The sequence below is a fragment of the Meriones unguiculatus genome, chromosome 1 (genome assembly GCF_030254825.1).
Source record: "Meriones unguiculatus strain TT.TT164.6M chromosome 1, Bangor_MerUng_6.1, whole genome shotgun sequence".
Taxonomy (NCBI): domain Eukaryota; kingdom Metazoa; phylum Chordata; class Mammalia; order Rodentia; family Muridae; genus Meriones; species Meriones unguiculatus.
The window spans coordinates 17,359,196-17,386,708 of NC_083349.1; the positions used below are offsets into that span (position 1 = coordinate 17,359,196).

A 27,513-nucleotide genomic window follows, 5' to 3' on the forward strand; every position below is an offset into this window, starting at 1 on the left:
AACCCTGGTTCAAAATAATTTTATATGATGCTAAAATTTCAAGATAATCAACGCCTATTCAAATTAACAAGTTAAGTTAAAATGTATGCCTAACTGCTTATGTCTTTACCAGTTCCTGAATGAATGAATAAATGCTCTTTCTTCCATCACCAGCTGCCTGTGCTCTGGATTCACCACTCTGCTTTCTGGCCAATGGATTTGGTATAACAGATTCAAATGTAATTTTAAAGTTGTTTCATACTGTTCTACTATATTGCTGATTCTAAAACTCATAACTCTGGGGTTACTAAGTAAGTTTTTGCCTACATATACTTAAACTATGAGGTATGATTCCAAAGATACTCTAAATTGGGATATATTAATTTTAGAGACAATGTTAAAACTTAGTCATTATGTTCTATCTTTACTCTCAAAAAAGGTTGAAAACCACTGCCTTAAAAACATGTTTAGCCTTGTTTTCTCCATGTGGTAATGTTGCTTATCTGTAATATAGGTCTAGATTTTTATAAGCTATTAACTTCTTATAAATTAAATCATGCCGGAAACTGTTATGCTCTCTCTTTATGGGACTATATTTTTTAAGGCTCCAACTTAACAGGGATAGAACCTAAAGTCTTAGTCTTTAATTGATGATTAACAAATACAAGTTAATAGTCATCTTGTAGATGATCAAGTTCTTTTTTTTCCCCTTTTTTTTAAATTTTTCATCAATTACACTTTATTCATTCTGCATCCCCCCCATAAGCCCCTCCCTCCTCCCCTCCCAATCCCACCCTCCCTCCTCCCTCTGCTTGCATGCCACTCCCCAAGTCCACTAATAGGGGAGGTTCTCCTCTCCTTTCTGATCTTAGTCCATCAGTTCACATCAAAAGTGGCTGCATTGTCCTCTACTATGGCCTGGTAAGGCTGCTTCCCCCCAGAGGGAGGTGATCAAAGAGCAGGCCAATCAGATTATGTCAGAGGCAGTCCCTCTTCACATTACTATGTAACCCAATTGGACTCTGAACTGCCCTGGGCTACATCTGTGCAGGGGTTCTGGGTTATCTCCGTGAATAGTCCTTGGTTGGAGTATGAGTCTCTGGGAAGTTCCCTATGTTCAAATTTTCTTGTTCTGTTGCTCTCCTTGTGGAGACAACAATAGCTGTCCTCTCCAGCTCTTACTATTTCCCAGTTCTTACCTAAAATTCCATTCACTCTGCCCAACAGTTGCCCATCAGGCTCAGCATCTGCTTTGATAGTCTGAAGGGCAGAGGCTTTCAGAGGCCTTCTGTGGTAGGCAAGTTCTTTAACTGTCCAAAAATATATTTAGAGTCCTATGAATGCAGGTATGGTTTCACTGTCACCAGTGCACTAAATGGCTGAGGACGGCCCCTGAACCCCCATCCAGGAGTTGGTAAGAATGATTTTTAAAGTTTTTAAAGCCCGGGAGGAGCCTTCCTGACAGGCTGAAAACTATGCTTCAGGCCTTGGCTGCTTCCTTGGAGGCTATAGGCATTCCTGCAGAGAAAACAAGAGGTCTATCCCACAGGGGTCCAGCCTAAGTCAACTCTAGGGACCCGTTTCAAATGCATTCAGGAAGGACACTGGTCCCACAGCTGCCTCAACAAGCCATGCCCTGTCTGCCTCCCTGCCTGGCCTCTGGAAGTCAAAATGCTCCCATGCAGGCTTGTCCTCTGTGCCCAGCCATGGAGGCTCAACCAGTAAAAGAGCCACAGATACTTCCAGCCTTCAAGCTTCTTGGCTGGCAGAGGACAGATTGCTCCTAGATTCAGTGACCTCCACTACCCTCGCCCAGTCCAGGGGTAACTCCACAGGTTGTCTTAACCTCACACTTGGATCCCACAGTCACATTGTCAAACCTCTGTTGTGGGAGGCTTCAGATGCCTTCACAGTCCTTTTCATATGTAGGAGAGCAGGCCTTAAGCCTCACTCCTAGAGCTGATACTGGTCTAGACACAGTCTACTTTGTTACCAGACTCAAAAACAGATCTCATGAAGGTTGAAAGATCTAAGGTGATCTAAGGTATCCTAAATAGACAAAAATTATTCATATTTCTTCCTGTTGTTATGCTACTGTTGTATTAACTGTCCAGAGCTTTGACGTTTATCTCTAGAGCTCTGATTTATTACTCTAACTCTCATAAAAACATTCCACTCTACAATCTACTATCATGGTTCCAAGCTCAAGATTAAATCTCCTTTGGTTTGTCTTTTAATTATAGACTTAAAAGTTGTTTCTCATTCTGCTAGACTTAGATACGTCTAGTCTTATGGAGAGAGAAGAGCCTCTCTTCTTCCAGGATGTGTAATCATACTAAAAGTCGAGACCAAATGAGCTTTTGTCCCTTCTACTTCATGGAAGACTTCTGCCTTTCCCTGAACTCACCTCAAAGAATGTTCATGCTTTTAACCCAAGATTACTTCCCAAGCCCCTGCTATGCTATATCACAAAAAAAACATGTATCTACTGTCTTTTTCTACAATATGTATTTCACTGCAGAGTACAAACAATGGTGATGCTATCATGTCTAAAGTTTATCTTCTTTGTAAACTTAAAAAGAGATTCTTGTAAACTGTAGGAAATCCACCTTAATTCATCTCTCAGGTCAAATGGAATCCAGATAAGTACTACCAATTAACAGCTTAAGTTTCCCACCTATTGCCCATCTCAGAGGTTGGGAGTCCTCCCTCCTTCCCTGGTTTTGGGACTCCCCTTTCCTGGTTACCCAATCACTATATGCCTGCACCCAACACCAGGTGATTGGTGAGTCTTCCCTTCTGATTTGCACCAACCCTTTCTGCTGCTCTTGACAACCTACATCCAAAACCTTCATCTAGGACCATTTTTTCTTTGGGTAAGATCTCTATCAGCATGGTTTCTCTCTCTCTCAATCTCTCTCTCTCTCTCTGCTCTTGTCTACAAAATCCCAGCACTAGGTAACCGTGCCTGATCGGGCAACTGTGACCCTGGTCTCTGGCCAATGCTGACGAGCTGTTGCAACAGACTGCACCAATTGACTCAGTCAAACCTTGCCTTTGAGATGCCTCTCGCAGGTCACTGACTCCTGCCCAGTGGGAATGAATAGTCCATTCACCCATCCCTCCAGATTCTACTCTGGGATGCCTTCTAAAGAATTTCAGATTTCTACACCTAGTGCCCACTTTAAGGGCTTCTAAGCTTATACACCTCTGCAACCAAATTTGGCCTCAATATCCCTTAGATGACAGATCCAAAATGAAACCTTTTTAATTACTGGCAGAGATCAGGTAAATGGAGGCTCCCATGTTCAAGTTTCTCTTCTTTGCTCCAAAGCCTTCCCTCTCTGCTTGCTCTCCCAAAAAATTTCAAATGTACACCTAAAAGGAATTGTCTCCTTAGCCTACTTAATTTTGTCTTTTGCCCATATAGATGTTCCAGTATCCTGTCAAGTCCAGGTGCTTCCTACATGCACGGCAGCACCAAAGCAGCTACCCACAGGTGTTCCATTCTAATCTCGCAGACTACGTCAAGCTAAACCTGCACTTTCCCTCTCAGCCACAGATGTTCTCACATCCTGGACAGCAACAAAACAGCCTGCTCTTTCTGGACTTGGCCAACATTTGAGTCTTTTGACCTCCCTATTGCCACTTCAGTGTCAGCAGGAAGTAGCCAGAAAAGATTCTTCGCCCATCATGCATTTATTATGAACAAAAGGCTGGAATAGTGTGTTTCAGACCTTGGACAAACAGCTCCACGTTCTCCCAGCATTCTTCAGTCCCTATCTGCTGCTGGACAGGTCTAGCAAACCCCACTCTCTACCCTAAACTACCCAGGGCAGGGACTTCCCCTCGTTTTCACCGTATAATCCAGACATTTTATTGCTGTTTTTTTTTTCTTTCTCTTATCCCCTTGCATTGTAACCAAGAGCTGCTTCCAATGAACCTACATTTATATACTTTAACTTGCCTTGCATGAGAAGCAGTTCAGCCTCCTTACTCCCACCTTGCCATCCCTCCCTAGCTCATGAATGTTATGTTTTACAGGCAATTCAACTGCCCTGCCCTCAGGGGCCTTTAGGGTCCCAACAACATCCTATGTCACTATCTGCATCCTATATCATCACCTGGGCCAGGTGCTTCAGATATAACCCATCTGCTACTCCCATCTGCTCCTCTTCCCTTCTTTTTGACTTTTTTTTCCCCTCTCTCTCTGGGGCCCCACCATGCCCCTCTTTCTCCTCTCCTCTAACTTCTCTCCCCCCAAATAAATCTCTTTATATCCAGATCTGTTGAGTGCATGGTATTTTAAAATATATCCTAATAGTAACAATCAAATACTTAAAAAATCAAGAAAATAAAATATACACACACACTCCAGAGTTGAATTAGGTAAGCTAAAGAATCACATCTCTGAAATAAACAGGAAATTAATGTCAATGGTCCACCAAACCCAGCCACCCTTTACCTATGATTTCTCAATTCTATGCCTCACAGGCCGAGAAGTACTCACAACTTTCCTACAAGTTCACTCTTTCTTTCTTTCTTTCTTTCTTTCTTTCTTTCTTTCTTTTCTTTCTTTCTTTCTTTGTTTTTCGAGACAGGGTCTCTCTGTGTAGCCTTGGCTGTCCTAGACTCACTTTGTAGACCAAGCTGGCCTCAAACTCAGAGACCAGCCTGCCTCTGCCTCCTTGAGTGCTGGGATTACAGGCGTGTGCCACCACACAGCCCGACTCTTGTATTCTTTCATACCTTGAACTCACTGTCAATCGAACTTACTGCCTGTACCAGTTCAAGGATGTTTCATTCAGCAACTTTTAATGATCGGACAACAAACTGAGTGTGTGCCTCCAGACCATTATCTGACTGTATTGGTGCCATCATTATGCTGTTTAAATAAGTGAAGCTTCACAATGTGTGCTTTATTTTCTTTTAATTTTTAGAAGATATATTTTATGTGTCTGAGCATTTGCTTACACATGTGTCTGTGCACCATATGCACACAGTGCGCACAGACAACAAAAAGGGGCATCGGATTCCCTGGAGCTGAAATTACAGTTATGAGCTACCACAGAGGGAGCTGGAAACTGAATCAAGTCTTTTGCAAGAGCTACTAAGTGTTCTTAGCCACGGAGCCATCTCTCTAGCATCTATGTTTTTAGGTCTAAAAGCACCTATGTTTTTGAAGTAGATTTCAAATTCAAAGCCTTTTTTTTTTTGAGGGGGTTTGTTTTTTTGAGAAAGGGTTTCTCTGTGTGTAGCTTTGGCTGTCTAGGAATTGAACTATGTAGACCAGGGTGGCCTTAAACTCAGAGATATGCCTACTTCTGCTGGGATTAAGGTGTGCACCACCACTGCCCACCTCAAAGACATCTTTTATTAAATAAGTATAATTTTGAATTATGAAGCCTTTACTAAAGAAATAATACTTGAGCCAGGTGTGGTATGGTATACACTTTTAATCCCAGCACTCAGGGGATATGAGTTCAAGGCTATCCTGGTCTACATATTGACATAATGAGTTTCAGGCTGGCCAAGGCTATACAGTAAGAAAAAAAAAGGAAGGGAGAGAGAGAGAGAGAGAGAGAGAGAGAGAGAAATAAAAAAAGATTTAAAAAAAATCACTGAAAGAAATTTCAATGTGATTAATACCTGTAGCTACCCCTTTCCCACCCAACAATTTTTGCATATATTGTCTCCTCCTCAGGGAACAGAGAGGACTGTGGAGTCAGAGTTCAGGTTACTACTCACACACATACATTCTCTCTCTCTGGAGACCCACTGATTCATCTATATAATGGGGTAAATAACAGGAGCTATTGCCAAGAACCAGCAGAGCACAGTGAATGCTCAGGTTCAAAGGAGATAGCACTGGTGCTGTTGGCCCCAGCACTAGTCTTGCTGTGGCTATCAGGGACCGGCTCCAATCTTCACAGCCCTAGGATAAGTGCCCACACCCATGGCCCTACACCTAAAGGTCCCTATGATCCTATATTAGGAATAGGTGCTTACCTTGGCACTGTGTGCAGAGACTGTGGTTGTAACATATGGTGTCCGGTTCTTCTGCAGCAGGTCAATGTAGACCTCAGCCCCATCCCCGCCATGGATTCGTAGCAGGCTGAGCAGCTCATTGACATCATGGTGAATCCGAAATTCACTCATAATTTAGCTCTGTGAAACCAACATAGCAATGTTCTCCTAAAGGCAGAAAGAAAGCTGTTTATCAAATTAAAACCTAAAATGTCATTTGACTGATTCGAGCCTTTGACATAAAAATCATTGTCAAGATTACATCAACCACCAGCCTCTCTGCCTCCTCTATCAAAACGCTGCTGAGATCTTGCCAGTCATGGCCCTGTCAACATAGCTTCCAGTTCTTTTCCAGCTCACACCAGCACATAGGGAGCCAGCTGTAGCAGGTAAATCACTAAAATTGGTCCCATAGGCTTGGTTCTTACTTCCTGGCCCCAACCCATCCTATGACCACAGGCCAGCAAGGGGTAGATTTGTCTCAGCTTTTCTGGCCCTGGCTACGCAGACACAATGATCCTGCCCTATGAGGGAGCTTCCACAGACCTAGGTTACTGTGTCTGTCCCAACATATTAAAATCTCTCACTCACGAGGCCATACCCAGTTCTTAAACCCTAAGCTGTTAGGTAGTTTCTCTGTCCACATACCTGTCTGGCATTCTTTTTGCACTCTAAAGCCTTCAGTGTTTCCTTTTCTGGTCCTGGCCTGGCTATGTACAAAGATCTTTTAGGTAGCTAAGATTCTCACACATTCCACCTTTACTGATGCCCTGTACCAGGGTCTAGACACTGGCCACAAATACAAAGATTAAAACAACTTCTGATAGAAGGGGAGGATGACCTCCCTATCAGTGGGCTGGGGGAGGAACATGGGAGAAGAGGGAGGGAGGTTGAGATTGGGAGAAGAGGGAGGGGGCTACAGCCGGGATACAAAGTGAATAAACTGTAATTAGTTAAAAAAAATTAAAAATAAACAAACAACTTCTGACCCTGGAACCCCAAAACAGAGGCAGGAAGATCACAGTTAAGACCAGCCTCGGACACACAACAAGAACCTGTCTCAAAATAGAACAGAATTGTAGTTTGCATTGTCGAGCATCAGCAAAAGAGAGCACGAGAATTTCTAAACCAATGTTCCACTGGTTAGGAAAGGCTTGGTCACTTCTATCCCATCATCTCAGAGAAAATTGGCTAAGCATGTGGAAACTGTGTATAATGTCCTCGTGGGTAACAGGTGTAGCAACGTTCTGTTATTAACAGCTGACAACATGGGGTCTTCTATTCTTCCACTGTTGACTGAGCTAGTCAGTATCAGAAGTGCTATTAAACAGCTTTAAGGAAAAAGCTATAGTTTCAAAATTAAGCCAAACAAACTATCTAGTTGTTATAGGTACATGGTAATAAACCTGTATTAGGATTTTTTTTTTTTTAAGTTTTTCGAGACAAGGTTTCTCTGTGTAGCTTTGACTATCCTATAATCAATTTGTAGACCAGGCTGGCTTCAAACTTACAGAGATCTGTCTGTCTCTGCCTCCATGCACGTGTGTAATCTTTTAATAACTTATTTATTTAAAAATCTTATGTACATTGGTGTTCTGCCTGCATGTATGTCTGTGAGGGTGTCAGATCCCTGGAACTGGAATTACACACAGTTGTGAGCTGCCATGTGGATGCTGGGAATTGAACTAAGGTCCTCTGGAAGAACAGCCAGTGCTCTTAACCACTGAACTATCTCTCCAGCCCCTATAATTAGAATTCTTAATTTGGGATTCACAAACATTAGTGAAGTTATGCCTGAAGATAAGACTTTACTAGTCATATCTGAGCATTCTTATAAATTCTCAAAGGCTTTGTAATTTAGCAGTTAAGAACTGTCTTGCTAACATCTCCCATTGAGACAAGCCCTTGAGTTAAATAGTGCCAAGGGCAGGAGACTCAGCACACACTCCCACATTTGTACATTGTATACTAATGTACAAAGTAGTACCATCTTAGAACTCTACCTGGAGAGTTCAATACTGTAAACCATGTAATGGAAAGCAGTTTCTTTCAGTTTATTAGTCTCCTCCAATAGTCCAAACAGGTGCCTCCAAGAACTAAAACCAAATGGAAAGCTTAAGCTGATGTCAAATCCCCAGCACACAAACTTTCAAATCAAAAAGTGTTTGGTACAACCACAATAAAGAGCACAAAACAATGGAGTATGGGCTGTGGAGTCTCACACTGTAGGAACATGATTCTGTTACCTGTGAGCTGTGGACACCAGGCACAATGTCAGCTACCCCTTTGCATGCTTCTCATGAAAAGTGGGAGTAGCAGAGCTACCCAGAGTTGGTATGGAGATTAAATAAAAATGCTTGCTGTTTTCTGGGAAGTGGCTATGCTCACTAAGTAATGTGAAAACCGTTTAATTTTAGAATTAAGACACTGACAGTATCTTAAATGGGAGTCACCTTGGGGATGGAGTCATGGCTCGGCAGTTAAAGAGCAGCTGGCTGCTCTTGCAGAGGACCTGGATTCAGTTCCTAGCTCCCACATGGTGGCTCAAAAACACCCGTCCAATCCCAAGGCACCTGACACCCTTTTCTAGCCTCCAGGGGAACCAACTGCATGAACATGGTGTGCAGACAAAACACCCGTACATACAAAAATAATAAATAAAATATTCAAGAAATATTTAAAATATATATATTGGTAGGTCCCCAAAGAGACACCTTAAGCTACCTGGCAAACAAAATACAAAACCCCAAACTTCTCCCAAATATGGTCTCTTTAAATGCGGCAGTAACTATGAGGCTTACAAAGGCCCGAAGGCTGCCCTGCAACATGCCAGATGGCAAAAAAGGTGTGGACTGCCAATACCAAACCCTGTCCTCCAAACACAGAGAGCAGCTGTACTCCCAGGGAAAGACCGTCTACAGGGACACTGTAAATCCTCAGATATCACTGAGAAAAAAAAAAAAAAAAAAGGCTTTTCTCATCTTTAAATAGTAGCTGCCTTTAAGCCTTTAGGTTATGTCCCAGTAGACATGTCTAAACTTTTGGTTGTCACAACAACCAAAAAGACACTCTTGGCTGGGGCTGGAGAGATGGCTCAGTGGTTAAGAGCACTGTCTGCTCTACTAGGGGTCCTGAGTTCAATTCCCAGAAATCCCATGGTGGCTTACAACCATCTATTCTAGGATCTGATGCCCTCTTCTGGAATGCAGGTGTACATGCAGATAGAGTACTCATAAAATAAACCTTTTTAAAAAGACACTCTTGGCAATTACTGGGCAAAGGACACTGACAGTAACGTCAACAAATTGTTCTATGTACAGGAAGACACACTTAACAGTTGAAAGACCGACTGTAAAAAAGTCTGAACAATTCTCAACAGCCTGCTTGACCTTCTGATACCCCTTGGCTCCTATCTCTATCAGTCCCCAGTCACCACATATGTAATAATAGACTAAACACAACTTATTTGGCAAGTCTGGCACAACCAATCACGAGCAAGCCAGGTGCATGTTTTCAGTGCACAGTACTTAAAACAAAAGTTGGGGTAGAACGCGTGTGAAAAGGGAAGATTCTGGAGCATCAGTTCTCAGCCTGATGAAGACCCCACAACCCTTTCAAAGGCATCACGTATCAGAAATCCTGCAGGTAAGGTATTTATATTATGAATCATAATAGTAGCAAAAATTAGTTATGAAGTAGCAACGAAATAATTTTACGGTTGAGGGTCACCTCAATAGGAGGAACTAGCAGGGCGGTTGTGGTCCGGTACAGCTAAGATTACACACAGACAATTCCTGTCTCGAAAAAAAAAAAACAAAAACAAAAAACAACATGAGGAACTGAATTAAAGAATTACAGCATTAGGAAGGTTGAGAACCATTATAGGACTCCTGGATGATAGTACAAACCAGCCAATGCTGGGGTTTTTTTTTGTTTGTTTGTTGTTTTTTTTTAACTTGACATATGGAAGAGTCCCGATCAGAGAAAGAGAAACAGACTGGACAAGGCCAGGGCTATCTGAGAGAGAAGGGAGAATAGCCCCCAAAGGTTTTATTTGTATCTGTTAAACAGTAATACCTCTTCTTCCTTGACAATACAGTCATAAAGGGAAGCCCTGTCCTGTTGTGACCTATGGCCTATTCTGCACATCTCAGACGCCTATTTATTTATTTATTTATTTAATCTGTCTCTACTGCTGCGGGTCCTTGCACCCGTAAACTCTGAGCACCTGCAGAAGACCGGCAGGCCAGCTCCGCAGTCATTGCGAGGCTGTCAGGAGAGAAGGGTCATACTAACCACGATTTTCCCAAGACCTCCAGCTGGACGCCTGGAGAGAACAGAGACAGCCAGAGGCTGTCGCCCGGTGGAGCAAGCCGGGGCTGGCAGTCGGAACCGCCGGCGCCAGAGGCCCAAGAGAATCAGACTTCACTGCCGCGGGCCAGCCTGGCTCCCGTACCCGACGCGCGCCCGGCTCCAGCCCCGCCTTTTCCCGACCGCTTCCCGCCACAACCCAGCCCCAGCCCTGACTCACCTCCGCGCGTCGCGTTCCGCCCCGCAGGGTCGCCACAGGAAGTTGACAGACGTCACGTCCGTCCCCGCCCCGCCGACGGTGGCCGAAGGGCTCCGGCGGCTGTGGGGATGTTGCTCCCTCCTGCACTATATTCCCGTCTGGCCGGGGAGCCCGGGGCGGCCGAACCGCTGCCGGTGGAGCGGAATCCTGCGGCTGGGGCGGCGCCCTTCCGATTCGCTCCGCGCCCCGTGCGCTTCCCGCGGGATCACGAGTTCTTCGAGGTGCGTGAAAACCTGGCGGAAGGTCTCCTGAGCCCTCCACGGGGCGGGGCCTAAGGGGCGGGACTGTCGCTGTGGGAGGGGCTTGCGTGTGTGGACAGGACCAAGGGTTGGACACGCCTCTTGGGCTAGGGCGTGGCTCAAAGCTGTAGGGCGGGGTTTCGAGGCCCGCCTCCACCCATGGCTCTTGGCGCGTTTCTTCTGTAGGATGGGGATGTGCAGCGGCACCTGTACTTGCGGGACGTGCTCACGCAAGTGTCCGAGACGCCGGAGAAATCCATGTGAGCAGCTTGGCTTTGAGGCCTTTCTTTGCTTGCTAGCGCTACCCTGGCCCCTCCTCTCCCGCCCGCACACAGCGTAGAACTCGGATCCCTCCCAGATGACACCGGGAGTAGTATGTGCTTAGCACCACCCTGCCCGCGCTCATGCGTGGCTTGGCTGGGTCTTCCCTCCCCTGATGTAATGGTAAGGTTCGGGGTGGGACGGGAAGCGCCGGGCTTATGTCAGGCTCACCAACAGGAATCTGGGTAGGAAGTTCCGCTGGAATTCCTGCCTTGGGATGGGTGGGCGGGGCGGGGGAGGGAAGCATCCTTCCAAGAGACGCGCCTCCTTTATCCTAGGGTGCCTGAGTTCACCTGTCAGGTGGCTGGCTGTAGCCAAGTGTTCGCCGCCCTAGAGGACTACCAGCACCACTACCACATGCTACACGTAAACACCTGCTCCCTCTGCAACCGTGCCTTCCCTTCTGGGCATTTGCTGGATGCCCACATCCTGGAATGGCATGACTCTATGTTTCAGATCCTGGCCCAGAGGCAAGACATGGTGGGTGTTGGCTACACTGGGCCCATCTGCAGTGGTGACTGGGGTCAGGGCTTAGGGCAGGGTGAGGGTGGAGATGACCCTTTATCCTTTGTAGTACCAGTGCTTGGTTGAAGGCTGCCTGGAGAAGTTCAAGACCAGCCAAGCCCGAAAGGATCACATGGTGAGGCTACACCTGTACCCTGCGGATTTCCGATTTGATAAGCCCAAGACAAACAGAGGGTATGTGAGGACAGCTGTGACTGTCCCCAGTGTTAAGCTTGGGAACAGGCACTGTAGTCGAACCTGACTTAAGTTTTACACACAGATAGCTGGAATTCTTAGGACAGTGAGTTAGTATGCTTGGTTTATACTTTTGTGGAGTCAGGAGGGCGCTGGGAGCAGAGGGAGGGGGTGATGGTAAGTGCTTATGCTGATCTGTGCACTGCATGCCCTTCTGAAGCTACCAGCAGGGACACTGGGGACTGCCCCAGTGGGGGGGGCTCTTCACGCTTCTCCCATGGGACCCCCTAGTTTTTCTTTTTTTCCGTCTCTGCTTACTTTTTTACTTGTGAACAAAGCTTTCTCTTAACATGACATGTTTAGACTTCCCTGGGGAAAATAACTTCTAGAATAACTCTTAAGAGTCATGCTTCTTTGCTTCATTAAAAAAAAAAAAAGATTCCGTTCAGTGAACTCTCGTAACCATTAGACATTGCATTGTTTGGAGTTGGGGAAACAGCTCATTCTGTGAAGTTCTTGAGGTTTGGTCCCTAGCACCTACCTAAAAGGGCCAAGTGCGGTGGTGTGCACATAAAATGCTGGCACCAGGAAAGTGGTCTCTGTGGTTAGGCCTAGCTTAGCTTAATCTGTGAGCTACAGGTCCCAGTGATACACCCTGTCTCAAAAAACAAGGCAGAAGGCCCCTGGGGAATGACACCTGAGGTAGGCCTCTGTCTTACACACATTCGTGGTCATGCACACCCAAGCACGCACACAATATGAATAAATAAAAAGTTCGTGAACTAGAGTCTGTTTTCTTCAAACAGTGCACCTTTCTATGTAAAATAATAGGAGAGCCCATTGCATTGTGGAATGCTCCATGAAGATTTGAGTCTTCCATACTTGTTGACTTCTACAATGCTAGATTAGCTCGTTGGAAGTAGTGATAGCAATCTATGTTATCTAGTTAATTTTAGTAAATCTCGTCCTCATGGAAAGACATTTGGGGGCTGGGGATATAACTCAGCAGTAGAATGTGGTTCCCAATATCCACCTCAGATAGCTCAGATAGCAGAAATTACTGCTTGTAATTTCAGCTCCAAGCAATCCAGTACCTTTCTCTGGCCTCTAGGCATCCATCCACATATATGTGGCACCGAGAAACACATACACATATACTCAAATACAGAAATTAAAAAATCTTAAAAATACGGACGGAGGCTGAGGGGTGGTGTTACACACCTTTAATCCCAGTACTTGGAAAGCAGAGGCACGCAAATCTCGGAGTTGGAGGCCAGTCTGGTCTACACGCCAAGTTCCTCAGCAGCTGTTTTTTGTGGGGCAGGTACGGGAGGTCTCTCGCTGTATAGCTGACTCACCTGGAACTCACTTCGTAGACTGGGCCGTCCTCTAGAACTCACAGAGATCAGCTGCCTCTCCTCCCTAGTGCTGGGATTAAAGGATACACCACTGCACCTGGCCCCCACTGTGTTTTAAAAAGAGGAGGGATGAAGAATCATTTACTTAAATTTATAAATTACCAGACTTAGCTCTCTTAAGGCACGACTGTGCCATAAAGTGTTCTTCTGTTTGCAATAGCCTGGAATTTTTGTTGTAATATTAGATTGTGTCAAGATAGTAAAAAAACAAAAAACATGTTTGCAGGAAAAAAGTGTCTTCCTTGAAAGTTTAATACTGGGGAACAGGTAGAAGTGTTGTTCACTGCTTTGTCCTCTACAGCCATGCCATGTCAGCTGCAGCAGACCCGTCAGCCAGAGCCCTGAAAGATGACAGTGACGCCATGGAAATCTGCTCTGACCCTGCTGCCCCATCCCCCTGCAGGCGGACCTTCAGTCACAAGTCAGTGTGCACATCTTCTTGTTTGTGCTGTGACCCTAGGCTTGAAAGTGGGTGACACTGGGCAAGAAGATGTCACCTTCATTGCAGGTGACACCCTGAATGTTCTAGTTTCCCTCCTTTCCTATGCCTCGGACCCTGGAGCCTAACACTCACATGTGCGCCCACACACACATGCATGCATACACACATGATCACACACACAGACACACAGGCACACATATGTCACTGTCATCTCTGCTGGGTGGGAAGATTCTACTCCTACACTTGCTTGGCAGACTGTCTTTTTCAGATTAAGCTAACACTACCTTCCACTATTATTATGGGGGTGGCAGGGTGGCCCAAGAATCCAAACTGGCAAAAAGATGGACATGTATGTCCCTCAGTTGCCTTCCAGGAGCCATCCTCCTACAATATTTTGGACCTTGGCCTGTGAGTACCCTGCCTGCCTGTGGTGCTTAGGTTTCAGCAATGTGGATAACAGGAAACCAATGCCACAGGAGCCTCAGCAGGCGCTGGCCTTGCGGGCTGAGTTCTTCTGAGCAAATGTACACTGGTACCAGGAAAATATCCCACAGGAAGCAGGTCTGAGACCAGGAGCTGATCCTAGGGCCCAAGAGGGTAAACTCCATTTCCTGAGTGTTCCACAGAGCAAAAGAAGAACATTCCAGAATACAAATGTGAAGAAAGTACAGACAAACTGCTGTTGTGATTTGAGCTGCATGTTGTCAAGAATAACGCCATTGTTTGATATGACCACTTTTCTGTTCCAGAATACCTTCTACTGTCTGTTTTGGCCAGGGTGCAGCCAGAGGGTTTAAAAGCACTAAGAAAAAAAACAAACACCACTGATGGATCCTTGCTAGGAAAGCCAGACGGACTTGCAGGGAGTGACATGCCAGAGCTTTCTCTTGCTTCTGGATAGCTGCCCTGAGCTGGACCCTTGCCACCTCCTTATTTCCATCTCTGGTCACATGAAGCAGCCAGTGTATAGAAATTCAGAAGCTGAAGATTCCAGAAATAACCAGGACACACTGAAGGAGAGAGATGGAGAGACCGCCTACATGCTTCACAGTGGCTACTCTAAGAATATCACTATTAAATGTATGAAATAAATTTTTTCACTAATGGCCTCTGTTCTCCGTCCTGTGTTTTTGTGTCAGATAGAAAAAGGGAATGATTGTGAACTATGAGTGTTTTGTTTTTAACACCACACTTTAGGGACATCTGTATCCCATAGAAGCCACGAGGGAGGGGCCCAGCACAGCCACAGGTGAGCTAGGATCCTCATGCTGTAAGAGACAGCCTTGTCCCTGTGCCCTACCCAGGCCGTTAAACCCCACTGAGACACGGTTTCTAGATAGGGTCAGGATAGTGGGCATATACTGCAGGGAGGATGGGGTTCCTGTGGAGCAGATGTCGAGAGAGCTGACAGAGGTACAGGTGCTACTATAAGCCTAACCATCCAGGTCTGTTCCCAGAAAACCCTGGGAAAAGACCTGAAGTCCTGAAAACTTGGGAAAGTCAAACAGCAGAGCCATCTTCACCAAAACATGATCCGTCTACCCGGAGACACACCAGTAACAAGCCCCAGAGTTGTTCTAATAACAGTTCGTTGTTACTAATGTCAAATTTAAACAATAACAATGAGAGGTCTGGAAAGAAACAATGCACAGCCTACCTCCTGGGAGTGAAGGCAGCAGGAACTGCCTATATGAGGTGGCAGGAATGCCAGGACTACCAGGGAAGACTCCCATTGCCATCACACATGTTCACAAATTTAAGGAAGGCAGGAACACAGTATCTCACAGAGACCTTCAATAGAGATGCTTTTTGTTTCTTTGTTGTTGTTTGTTTGTTTGTTTTCTTGTTTTGAGATTTAGTTTCATTATGTGTAGGCCCACATGAGGGCAGGTGCGTGCAGAGGCTCTGGCCTGAAGCTAGAGTTACAGACATCTGATGTGGTTGATGGGAACCCAAGTCGGATCATCTAGAGGAGTAGTGTGTGCTCTTAACTACTGAGTCATTTCTCCAGCTCTAGAGAGATCGCTTTTGAAAGGGCAAAATGGGAATTCTGCAGTTGGTAGTACCTGGAACTTTAAAAAGGACTCCCAGGGAGAGCTGAGTTAGCAGAGGAAAGAATAACTGAATAAGTGACTGGATAACGCAAGTCAAAGATCTGAAAGTGAAAATGCTAGGTTATATGGCTCCCATCTGTAATCCCAACACTGGGAAGGCTGAGAGTTCAAGGCCAGCCTGGGCTACAGAGTGTTGTTTTAAAAAATGAAAATTCCCAACTGTTCTATTTTACCAATAAAGACTCAGGCAGGAGTCAGATGCTGGGGTGAAAACCTGCTAGCTCAGAGAGGCAGAGAATTTACCCAGATGAACTTCCTTCTCAGCTCAGGTCCAGATGGAAAAAACCCAAAAGGCTCACTAGCTCAATTGACAGCCCAGGAGGAAAAGGCCAAAGAACCCAAGGCCTAAGCTAAGGCCCAAAGAGCCAGCTCAAAAAGCCCAAGCTCAAAAGACCCTTTCTTCTCCAGGCTGCCTTAAATAACCCTCAACTCAAAGTCCCTCTGTAATCCCTGTCAGCTGGTTTCTTACTCTGCCTCTTGACCTAGGGTTAAATTTATTAAATCCTGCATACAGAAAGCTCTTGGATTAAAGGTGTTTGCTAGGGCTGGATGAATCACACTTACTTACAATAAACAGAAAGTTCTGGGATTAAAGGTGTGTGATAGGGCTCAGCCACACCAAACAAGAAATGGTGTTTTACACCTCACCACTTTGGGGTTCACAATGGGATCAAATATCCTGCAACAACACAGTAAATTCCAGATTGGGAGAGGGACGAGGAATAGAGAGAATAAATTTTTTCACAGAAATAGGAAAGGTAATCTTAAATTTTATATGGATGCACAAAAGATTGATGCTGGGGATATCATCGTACAATTTAGAATACACAACTATAATAAAAACAACCTGGTAGCTACTCAGAGAAACCTTGTCTTGAAAAGCCAAAGAAAGAAGAAAAAAGAAAGAAAGAAAGAAAGAAAGAAAGAAAGAAAGAAAGAAAAGGAAGGAAGGAAGGAAGGAAGGAAGGAAGGAAGGAAGGAAGGAAGGAAGGAAGGGAAAGAAAACCAGCATGGTAAAGGCACAAAAACAGATAAGTAGACTAATGAGGATAAACTAACCAAAAATAAGCTCATGTAGGTACAGTCACATCATCTGAAAAAGGTGTCAAATACATGAAAGAAAAGATAGACTCTCACATATGGTGTTGGAAAAGAGTGGGTTCCACATACAGAATAATGAAACCAGGTTCTTGGCTTGTATCTGCACAAAACTCAACCTGGATCAAAGGTTTTAATGGAATTCTGAAACTGTTAGGAAAGAACAGAAAACATGTCAAGGTATAGGCAAGGGCTTTCTGTTAAGACCCTAGGAATCTCAGGAAATCCAAGAACTGACAAATGAGATTCACAAGAAATAGAGGCTGTACCATGAAGAAAACAGACAGCCTGCAGAATGCGACAGCCTAGCTCCTTGCTAGGTGTTTGATAAGATATGACTCTTTAGAGCACTGGTTCTCAACCCGTGGGTCATGACCCCCTCAGGGAGTCACATGTCAGATATTTACATTATGATTCCAAACAGCAAAGTTACAGTTATGAAGTAGCCATGAAAATTTTATGGTTGGGGTCACTACAAGATGAGGAACTGTATTAAGGGGTAACAGTATTGGGAAGATTGAGAACCACCGATTTAGAGTAAAGAATGAACTCAAGACATTAAACACCAACAGAATAAATAATACTATCAATAAGGATACAACTGACTCAAAGTTATTAGAAGTGGTCAATAAATATATGAAAAACAGTTCAGCGTTGAGAGATTCCATTTGATCTGTCAAAATTATAATCAATAAAATGAGGACAGAGGCTGAGGGGATGGCTTGTTGCTAGACAGCATGCACTGTACTCGGAGAGGACCAGAATTTGGTTCCCATCACCAATACCAGGCACCTCACAACTCCCTGTAACTCTAGCTCCAGAATGTCCAGTACTTTCTTTTGGTCTCCATAGGCACTTACACTCGTGTGCATATAACCCCATGTGGACACACACTTGTAATTTAAAAAAATAGTATTTTGAAACAAGGTCTCACTATGGCTGGAACTTGCTATAGGTGCCAAGCTGGCAATGAGCTTACAGAAATCTGCCTCCTCTGCCTCTACCTCCCGAGTTGTGGGATTAAAGGTGTGTACTATCATATCATAAAATAAATTAAAAGTTAATAATAAATGAGTGGCTAGAGAGAGGTTAAGAGCACTGGCTGCTCTTCCAGAAGGCCTGGGTTCAGTTCCCAGCATCCACATGGTGGCTTAAAAGCATCCCAGGGGATCCCTTACCCTCATCTGACCAAGTACACTCATGCAGTCAGACACATGCAGGTAAACTACCCATACATGTAAAATAAAAACCAAGTCTCAAAATTTTTTTAAACAAAATCCAGCTTTGGAGAAGATGGGAAAAAGGAACTTTTAACTCTAATGCTATAGTATAAATTATACTACAGACATCAAAATGGAGGTGACTCAGAAACTAAGGCACATCTCACTCCTCACGACACACGCACACACATGGGCGGACAGATGATTGTGGAAGCAATGTTGCAGCACCTTAGACAAAGTCACTATCTGACCTAGGGACTCCACTCTTAGGTATATATCCCAAGAGAAATGAAGACACATTCCCATAAGAAAACGTGTACATGAGTGTTCACAGCAGCGTAATTCACAACAGGCAAAAGATAAAAGCAACTCAAATAATCACCAAATGTCAAAGAGATAGAAAGGAGGCTCTCTACATAGATGACCCACTTAGCATCGTATCGAAGTCTATTCTTATCAGAAGCTTGGCAGCTCCCCTTTTGGTGAGACCACGTCAAAGACCTTATAAGGTTCTTGATGCGCACTGAGCTTTCCTGAGATTCTGGCATCATCTCCACGATCATCTGGCAGCCTGCCTTTCTCTTCAAGGTGGCCACGTACTGGGCTGGCAGCATCCCTCGTGCCATTGTGCACATACTAGTGCTCACCACTGTGCCCACTTGTGCCACTACGTCCGTGTCCAAGGACAGGCTGCCCTGCTCCTGGCAAGCCCCAGCCGGTATGAGCCCGGGCTACAACCACATGCCTCACACGTTTGGTGTTTCTGTTCTGTTTCCCCAAAGCAGGGTTTCTCTGTGTGACAGCCCCCTGGCTATCCTGGAACTCACAGAGATCTGCCTGCTTCTCTCTCCCGGCTGCTGGGATTAGAGGCGTGCACCACCACCACCACTCAGCTTCTTCTAATTTTTTAAAATTTTGTTTTGTTAATGTGTACGGGTGTTTTGCCTGCATGGGTACCTGTGAGCCACATGCATGCCTGGTGCCCGAGGAGGCCGGAAGAGGGTGCTGGATCCTCTGGGACTGAGTTGCAGATGTTAGTGAGCCACCACATGGGTGCTAGGAATTAAACCTAGAGACTGTGGAAGAGGGGCCAGTGCTCCCAATCACAGAGCCGTATCTCTAGCCCTCTTTTAATTTTAAAACATCATTGCTTTATTATGGGTAGGGTTGGTTGCTTGGATGTATATCTGTGTATCACCAGTGTGCCTGGTGCCAGAGGAAGCCAGAAGAGGTGTCAGATCCCCTGAGTCTGGAGTTACAGACAGTTGTAAGCCAAATGGGAATTAACCCTGGTCCTCTAGAAGAGCAGACAGTGCTCTTAATCACTACATCCTCCTCTCCAGCCCCAAGTCCTGCTTTAAAGGAAAAAAAAAAAAAAGATTTGTTTTTAATTATATCTAGATGGGTGTCTGCATTTGGGTACGTGCACATGAGTGCAAGTACCTGTAGAAGCCAAAGGCATTGGATCCCCAGGAGCTAGAGTTACAGACAGCTGTGAGCTGCTTGATGTGGGTGCTGAGAACCAAACTCAAGTCCTCTGGAACAGCAGCAAGTACTCTTAGTCTCGGAGCCATCTTTTTGAAAAGCCCTGCTTTTCAAAAGCTGTCTTTCAATAACTCATTCTGAAGCGCTTGTGCAGGAAGTCATATGACCTCTAGAGTGTGAGAGTAACCTGATGGAGGGGCCTTCTGGGATTTGAGGGCTGCGGTGGTTTGAATAGGTATGGTATTGTGCTAATTTTAAAAGTACATGCTAATAATGTTTATGATTTGCCCACAATTATTACAGTGGTATTATCTAACCCACTATCACAATCAATAAAGACACAAGACACCTGTTGGATTTTGTATTTGCCTTATTTTACCTTGGGCTAGGCAGATAATTCCACCTAAGCTATCTCATTATCTTTCAGCCCCCATCCCACATCACCTACTTTAATCATATCTATCTGGACTACTTTCCACCCATAATCCCGTATTTTCATCTGGGCCATTTCTTTCCATGTCATTCTTGGAGTCCTTCTTACCAGCCTATGTGGTTTTCTTTCTGTCTCATGGCAGCTTTGCTTTCTCTTCTCTCCTCTACCGTCTTCTCTTCCCATGATCCTTTTCTGTCCCCAAGCTTGTAAGCCTAGGCCATACCTACCCCATCCTCCTTGCCCAGGTGTGTCGGCATTTTATTGGTCAAACAGGGAGGGAAGTTTGCAACCTCATTTGGGGAAAAGCAATTAATATTAGAATCGATAGCACCAGACCAACCCCCAACAATGGAGCCCCCATAGACTTGTGTGTTTGAATGCTTGGCCCATAGGGAGTGGCATTATTAGGAGGTGTGGCCTTGTTGGAGGAAGTGTGTCACTGGGGGCGGGCTTTGAGGTCTCATATGATCAACTAGGCCCAATGTGGCACACAGTCTCCTTTTGCTTCCTGTGGATCAAGACGTGTAACAGGAAGCTCCTTCTCCAGTGCCGTGTCTGCCTATAAGTTGCTGTGTTTCCTGCAATGATGATAATAGACTAAAGCTCTGAAACTGTAAGCTAGCCCCAATGAAATGTTTTTGTTTTTAAGAGTTGCCACGGTCATGGTCTCTCTTCATAGCAATAAAGCCCTAAGACAAGGGCCTTGCATTGGTAATTGCTGAGCCTGGGAAGTGGGGTTGTGGAAGTTCATAACCCATCCTACCTCTCTTTCTCCTTCTCTCCCTACCCAATCACATATCAAATGTGTGTGGATGCATGCATGCCCGTGAGATTATCTTTGTATGAGAATCGCATTTTCCACAGTAGAAGAAAAGGCTGTTTGGATGCCAATGTCGTGGCTAGGACCAGCAATGGAAGCAAGACTCCTCTGGGATGAGCGAAGACATGCTCTCAGGCTTTCTTTGAGCACAGGAATGGGTGGTCAGATAGGAATCTCATGTTCAACCAAACTTTGACCCCAAGCCACACAAAAAGGGCAAGTGACACACACCACTCTGTCTTCACAGTACTTCCTGTGACTCAAGCCCACAACCCCCAACAGGGAGCCATCACTGTCCCTCTCCTTGAAGTGGCCCAGGAGACCTAATGTTACCAGATCTTTTCTGTAGCAGCAAGAAACAGACCAGTGCTTACTAAACTCTAAGCAGACCTGAGAACCCACTTCACTATGGTACTTCCTGCAAACTTGGAGCTTACCAACAAGCTTGTGGGACTCTGTGAGGCAAGTCATTTCAGAACTCCACCTGCTGCACAGCCTCTGAACAGCTCCTGATTGGTCCTCCTCTTCTACCAACAGACGTTATGCTTGCTCCCACCAATTGCTGCTGACCTTTATTGCCACCATGTTTTGTTGTGTCCAAACTTAAAACTGTTGTTCATCTTTCTGAAGTTAGCTTTATTCTAGAAATTCACAATTGATTCAACAAAGGAAAGCCTGGTTTAGTTTTGGTTTGTTTTGAGACAAACACTATGCAGCTGACCTGGAACTCTCTTTGTAGACCAGGCTAGCCTTGGATTCACAGAGATCCACTCGCCTCTGCCTCTGGAGTGCTGAGATTAAAAGCATGCACAATCATGTTCAACAAATGAGCATCTTACGATTTTTTTTTAACTCCACAGGTTAAAGGAGGAAGTCATTTGAGTATCTTCATATATGTAGAAAAAAAAGCATATGACAAACCACAATATTCATTCATAAAACTTCATAGTAACCATCTCCAGAAAGGACCCCTAATAATCTGGACAAAGTGGCTGAAAACTTACTGCCAATACCTCTTAGGTTGGAAGCATCCTCTTCAAAAGCCAAAAATGGGCCAATGACACCTTGGTATTCATACATAAGGCTCCAGCAGCCCAGCAAGCAAGGGACTGGGGTACACTGATGCACACTTCCAGCCTTGACCCTCTGTCCCCAAAAGCTGCCAATAAAGTAAGCAAGAGATTAGACCTAGAGTCACCTGCTATGGCGGGTGTCCTTAGCACTATACAAACACAGGCATGTTCAGAATAGAGATGAGCCCCTGGCTCCTCTTGTAAAGTTGCAAAGATAACCCCCCCCGAATGTTTAGGGGAATGGTGCGGTTGTGTGGTTTAGCTTTCTAAAAGCACACACATTGTAAATGTGAAGACATTTCTTTCCCTCATTTGACCATCTCTGAAACTTAGCTTCTCTGTTATCAACCACCTCTGTTTAATGCGTGGCTTTTTTTTTTCCTTAATAACACAATCAAATACAACGTAGAATACAATGTGACAGCAAAACTTGTATATACTTAGACAGTACTTCTTCAAAGTAAAAATGAGATTATTAGACTCTAGGATCAACTGCACAGCATTATTTACAATGTTTCAGGAAAACAGTGGCGCACTTAGTCAAAGACTTCCCAAGAATACCACCAGAATGAGAGCTGGAGGAGACTGGGAGCACAAATAGGGCAGGAGGCAGTTGCTCTTCCCCGGCTCCTGGCCTAAGTCCCTCAGCTGAAATATGCTCACCATTCCTCCAGTAAGGAAGAGATGGCATTGTCCTTTAGTGCCTGCCCCATGACCTTTATTATGTTTCAACTGTGCAGAAATCCCTAGGAGAGGCTGCCCTTCAGATCTCTTACATCATCCAGGATCTTAGTCTGACCTGAAGAGTCCCTTCTAGAAACACTAACAGGACTGACCAGGCTTCACCCTCTGAACGGCCCACAGCACAGTACCCATGCCCTCGGGTCACTGTGTTAGAGATCTTAGATCAGCCTCTAGACCCAGACCCAGAAGGGGCAAAGCTGGTAGGAGTGGCCAGCCCCTGTTCTGTTTGGAAGCCAGTAGGTACATGAGCCCTGGCTCTCTCCGGAGGTGATCATGACCTTGAGGACCTCAGGACTGTTTCCCAGAGCTCAGGCAGTACTCTGGTCACCCATACCCACCCAACATATCCATTGTATCTTTCTAGTGGGACAGATGAGACACTTACACTCGATGGGTAAGCCACAGTCCAGTCCTCTGTATTTAGGCTCTGCCAGGGGTCGCCTGCAGTCCATGCCATTTCACTGCTTGCCTATTTTTGTCCTGCCTGTTTCATACCCAGAAAAGCATGGTCCACCCTGAATAGCTTTTAAGCCTCTTAGTCTAGTGACCTCCCTGATACAAGTTCCCAAGGGTGAAGGAGGGTCTCCAAGTCTACCCTCAGTGGTCCAGAACTGGCAGCTGATAGGGTTTAGACTGGAAGCCAGGACACTGGAATTCAGAAGTTCATCCATAAGATGCCAAATGGATGCAGGCCCAAGGATACACCTTCACAATAAGGGAATCCTTTCACAACTGGCTCTGGGCTGCTACTGGCCTTTGAAGACTCCCAACTCAAAGACATACTATCTGAATTCAGAATGTGATCGGTGGGTATGCACAGCTTCAAGTCCTGGCTGGGACCAGCAGGGATCTGAGTCCTGTAATCCTGTAATAAGGCTGGTAGGCAGCTCTCTCCAGGAAGGTGTCAGTCTTGACAGGTGTGCCTCAGCCTTGTCCCCAGAGCAAACACTGCTGAGTAACAGGAAGCACACCTTCTGGCATGAGGTGAAGGTGTGGATACATCCCACCTGCTAGACCACCAGGGCCATGTCCACCCTGAAGGGAGAACTCTGGGAACCAGTTGCATAATTGGGCTGGCTCAGTGGAAAGATCTGAAGAGACTATTCCTGGCTGGGTGTTTTGAGTCAGAGGGACACACTAGCCAGCCGGGCGCTCAGCTGACCAGCAGTTTCTGCTCACCTTTGGTGGCCGCTGCCGATACATGCTCTTGGCCAGCAGATGCAGAACTGCCACTCAGCTATAGCTCCACTCTGAGGGGGGAGGCTGGCACACACCCTGCTTCCCTGAAATGTACATTCGGTTTTCATTTTCCTGTGGTTTCAGGATTGCCAAGGCACTAGCCATGGTTGTACCTGCCTATGGTTTGCCCAGAGCCACTCAGATACCTCAGATTTGAGAGCAACGCCGAAGCAATGGTGAGACTTGAGAGGCAGCAGCTTGGCTGGGTGTAGTGGCTCATGCCTGTAGGTCCAGGACTCAGCAGGGTAAGGTAGGAGAGTTGTTTTGTGTCTGAAGCTAACCTGGGCAACACAAGTAGTTCCAGGTTAGCCAGGGCCTGCAAGAAGCAGACTTGGTGGGGGAGAGCTCAGGACCACCAGATCCTCTGCACATCAGTATTTCCACACCGAGAGAGGGTCTGACCTCTTGAGTGTGGCAGTAGGGACTGGGTTTAAGTTTAAACAGCCTAGGCTGAGGGATTCTGTACAAGTTCCTGTGAGAGACAGGCACTATCCCTGACAGTTATGCTTCACTGTATGCATCTGATACCCCCAAAATGAACCATTTAACTTAAAAAAAAAAAACTCACATAGCTGGGCATGGTGATGTATGCCTTTAATCCCAGCACTTAGGAGGCAGGGGCAAGTGGACCTTTGTGAACCTAAGGCCCTCCCTTGGAGAATAGCAAGCCCTAGGCCAGTTAGGGCTGCATAGTGAAGATTTTGTCTCAAAGCAAAATAAAACCTATCTGGTTTCCACTTTCCAAGAGGCACAGGGCAGAGGATGTCAATGGATGTCAATAGGCACTTCCGTGCAACGTTATCTCTTCTATTTTACTTGGAGTAGATGCAGCAGTGAGGGCCACAGGACAGCAGTTTTCCTGGAGCAGTTAGTTGTCTTGGCTTGGATTGCTGGGCATAGCTCAGTCTCCCCTTCCTCCCAACCAGAACAGCCTAACCCAGGGCTGTCACTGTGAAAGTCCTCGTCCTCATACACTCACAACCAGCACCTCCGTAGCTTTTTCTCTTGGCTCTTTCTCTCCAGCTCCAAGGAAGCAGCAGGAAAGAGGGGCTTGTCTGCAACGGCGAGCTGTGACTCCAGGGGACCTCCGTGAGCCCTCAGTATAACTCCAGCCTTAAGCAAAAAAAGCTTACTGTGGAAAAAAGCCACAGGTTTTAGCAGTGCCATCGACAGCGACAGGGTTGAGAACCCTGCAGGGGCAACTGGACAGAACAGCTCGGATGGTCTGCTCCCACTCCCCACCCCCCTTAAATAAAGATAGTTGTCTGGATTTCTAAAGTCCACCATTTTTTTAAGGCGCATCAGGGGCCTCTGGCACCACAGGAAAGTCCTTTGGGACCTTTGCAGGCCTCACTCAGCCATCAGTTTCTTCTCTTTATTGGTTGGGCAAGAGGCTGCTGGCAAGAGGCTAGGGATTAGTCCCTGTGGCCGCTGCCTTCAGCTTGACAGCGACAGTCTCCCTCAGCAGGCTCATTTCGAAGCTCAGCAGGCACTTCCCAGCCACCACCCTTACTTTAGCTCTTGGTGCCAGCTGCACATCACCTCCCCCGCTCTTCCACCCGTGCAGCATTTTGCCTTCAGCTCCTTGAACATTGTATACTCTAAAATTAATAATGGAGTAAAACATAAAATGAGTGTAAAGTTTCCATTTGATCACAATGTACCACATTCACATTAGAGTGACAATAATTTCTAAGTTTCTTCCTAGCAGTCCTATTACCTCATTTTAATTTCTTATTATGGAATTTTCTTTATGCCAGTCCAAAAGAGCCTCTCAAAAGTCCTCGGTGTCAGGGCAGAGTGAGATATAAGGAGCACATCCAGAAGTACTTTGTCGGCTGCTTTGTAAGAAGCAGAAGATCTGTTTTTGTCCATTTCAAGAACTGAATGAAGCTGTGTTTTCTTTCAGAAAACAGAATGTTGTGAACATGGCTTTAGGAAGGTTTAAAATGTTTGTAAGATACCTACAAGCTCCAGTCATCAAATATAATATCGTATGAACAGGAAAAAAAAAAAAAGCGAAAAACTAAAATGAAAGAGATACCTAAAAGACCAGAAGTTACCAGGGGCATCCGCGGCGGGAGGAACTGTGGTGCAGGCCTGAGCCCAAGAGGTTCCATGGTCTACGACAGGTAGTACATGCCATAAGCTGCCACTGGCCCGGCGAGGATCCCAGGAACAGCGCTGCCACCGAAAGTGCCCGCGGAGCCGTGCAGCTGGGTGCCCAGCGGGAAGGGCAGGGCAAACGCGGGCAGTAGAGGTTTGGATGCCAGCTTCAGCTTCTCCAGCTCGGCCTCCTGCAGCCGCTTGGCCTTCGCCCTGCGGTTCTGAAACCAGATCTTGACCTGAGTCTCAGTGAGGCTCAAGCTGCTGGAGAACTCGGCGCGCTCGGCAATGGACAGGTACTGCTTCTGGTGAAACTTGCGCTCAAGCGCCAGCAGCTGCGCGGTGGTGAAGGGCGTCCGTGGCTTGCGGTTGGTTTTGTGTTTTCGGAGGGTGCAGGGTGGAGGGCTGGGGGCACCTGAAAGGAAAGAGAAGCACAGGGCGAGCACTCAAGCGCTGGCTGCACACCCCTAGCCCGACACCGCCCCACCCCTACAAAGGAAGACTGGAACTCCTCGCCTCCGTGGCGCCTGCTCGGCTCAGAGGAAGGAGGTTCCCCAAGCCACGTGGATAAGCCAAGCAAGGAGGCAGAGAAGCGGCTCCAGACTCAGGCCTGTTCTCCCAAACCGTGACCTCGCACCCCAAGGAAACTGGGGTCCGGCCAGTTGGAAAAAGAGCGAAGCCGGGGAGGGAGGCGGCTGCAGTAACTGAGGATGGGTAGAGGTCAGGGCTCCAAGGAGTCTAGTTAGTTGTCACGGAAAGTGGGCAGGGAGTGCAGGAGAGTGCGCGAACCGGGGCGGAAAAGCATTAGGGGGCGTCTGTTCTGGGCTGCGAAGCTCCCCCAGGAAGAGACGTGGATGCGGCCGTCGGGCGTGTGCACAATGCCCGGCTCCCAGCGCCGGTTATCTTTACACTGAGCGGGTTAGTAAGTAATTTAAGTTCGGAGCCGCAGCGCGCAGCGCGCATCCCGCCCCCCTGGACTTCCCAGCCTTGACAGCGCGCGCGCTTTTCGGGGCCTGGGACCTGGAGATTGAGCACTTACGTGGGGGGCACGTGTGCGCGACCGGTGGGGGCCAGGCTCCGGGCTTCGAGGTGCCCGGAGGCCTCTCCTCCCCGAGTTCCCCAGGCTCGGAACCCCGTACGCGCTCTGCCTCCAGCAGCGACTCGACGCTGAAGGGGAGTGGTCCGTTGCCTAGGTGGCCCCCGCCGCGCGCTCCGTGCCCCGCCGCGTTCATATCCAGTGTCGCCCGGGCCATGCATGGGATGGCGAGCGTTGGGGGCTAGCAGCCCGGCTGGGACGCGTGGGACGCGGCGACGGCTTGTTTCTGTCGGGGGCCCTGGGCACGGTGGCTCTGGGGCCCCTCCGCACCCTATAAAAAGGTGGCACCGCTTTCATGCGCCGCTGCCCAATGGTCGTTTCTGCCGACGTGCGGGCCTCAGTGCGGGTTGGATTCACTGCTTTCGGGGGCGGGACCGACAGAGAGGGGCG

General features: G+C 46.6%; 3 protein-coding genes across 9 annotated transcripts in view; 1 reads left to right on the forward strand and 2 right to left on the reverse strand.

Annotated features, from left to right (window-relative positions):
- Nucleotides 1-10,673, reverse strand: part of Tubgcp2 (tubulin gamma complex component 2) — a 32,522-nt gene extending 21,849 nt beyond the window's left edge. The window contains exons 1-2 of one of the 5 annotated variants that reach the window (XM_021637809.2): nucleotides 10,538-10,673; nucleotides 5,989-6,174 (exon numbers count right to left, since the gene is read on the reverse strand). In XM_021637809.2, the coding sequence (XP_021493484.1) occupies nucleotides 5,989-6,138 (150 nt within the window). In that variant the 5' untranslated portion in view covers nucleotides 6,139-6,174; nucleotides 10,538-10,673. Of the gene's footprint in view, nucleotides 1-5,988; nucleotides 6,175-10,302 lie in introns of all 5 variants that reach the window. The other 4 variants (XM_021637811.2, XM_021637808.1, XM_021637810.2 and 1 more) reach the window with 4 other exon arrangements.
- Nucleotides 10,645-14,803, forward strand: Znf511 (zinc finger protein 511). Of its 2 annotated transcripts, none has more exons than XM_060381960.1 (6): nucleotides 10,645-10,797; nucleotides 11,002-11,075; nucleotides 11,415-11,616; nucleotides 11,711-11,835; nucleotides 13,555-13,761; nucleotides 14,445-14,803. In XM_060381960.1, exons 1-5 carry the CDS (start codon nucleotides 10,645-10,647, stop codon nucleotides 13,727-13,729), a joined length of 729 nt encoding a protein of 242 aa, XP_060237943.1. In that variant the 3' UTR covers nucleotides 13,730-13,761; nucleotides 14,445-14,803. The 2 variants fall into 2 exon arrangements, with proteins under 2 accessions (XP_060237943.1, XP_021493488.1); XM_021637813.2 differs by having other exon boundaries at nucleotides 13,555-13,674.
- Nucleotides 14,804-22,581: 7,778 nt separating this feature from the next.
- Ventx (VENT homeobox) lies at nucleotides 22,582-27,377 on the reverse strand. Of its 2 annotated transcripts, none has more exons than XM_021637807.2 (2): nucleotides 27,067-27,377; nucleotides 22,582-26,442 (listed from the first exon to the last, which is right to left on the reverse strand). In XM_021637807.2, exons 1-2 carry the CDS (start codon nucleotides 27,278-27,280, stop codon nucleotides 26,045-26,047), a joined length of 612 nt encoding a protein of 203 aa, XP_021493482.1. In that variant the 5' UTR covers nucleotides 27,281-27,377; the 3' UTR covers nucleotides 22,582-26,044. The 2 variants fall into 2 exon arrangements, with proteins under 2 accessions (XP_021493482.1, XP_021493481.1); XM_021637806.2 differs by having other exon boundaries at nucleotides 26,284-26,442; nucleotides 26,996-27,377.
- Between the last annotated feature and the right edge of the window lie 136 nt (nucleotides 27,378-27,513).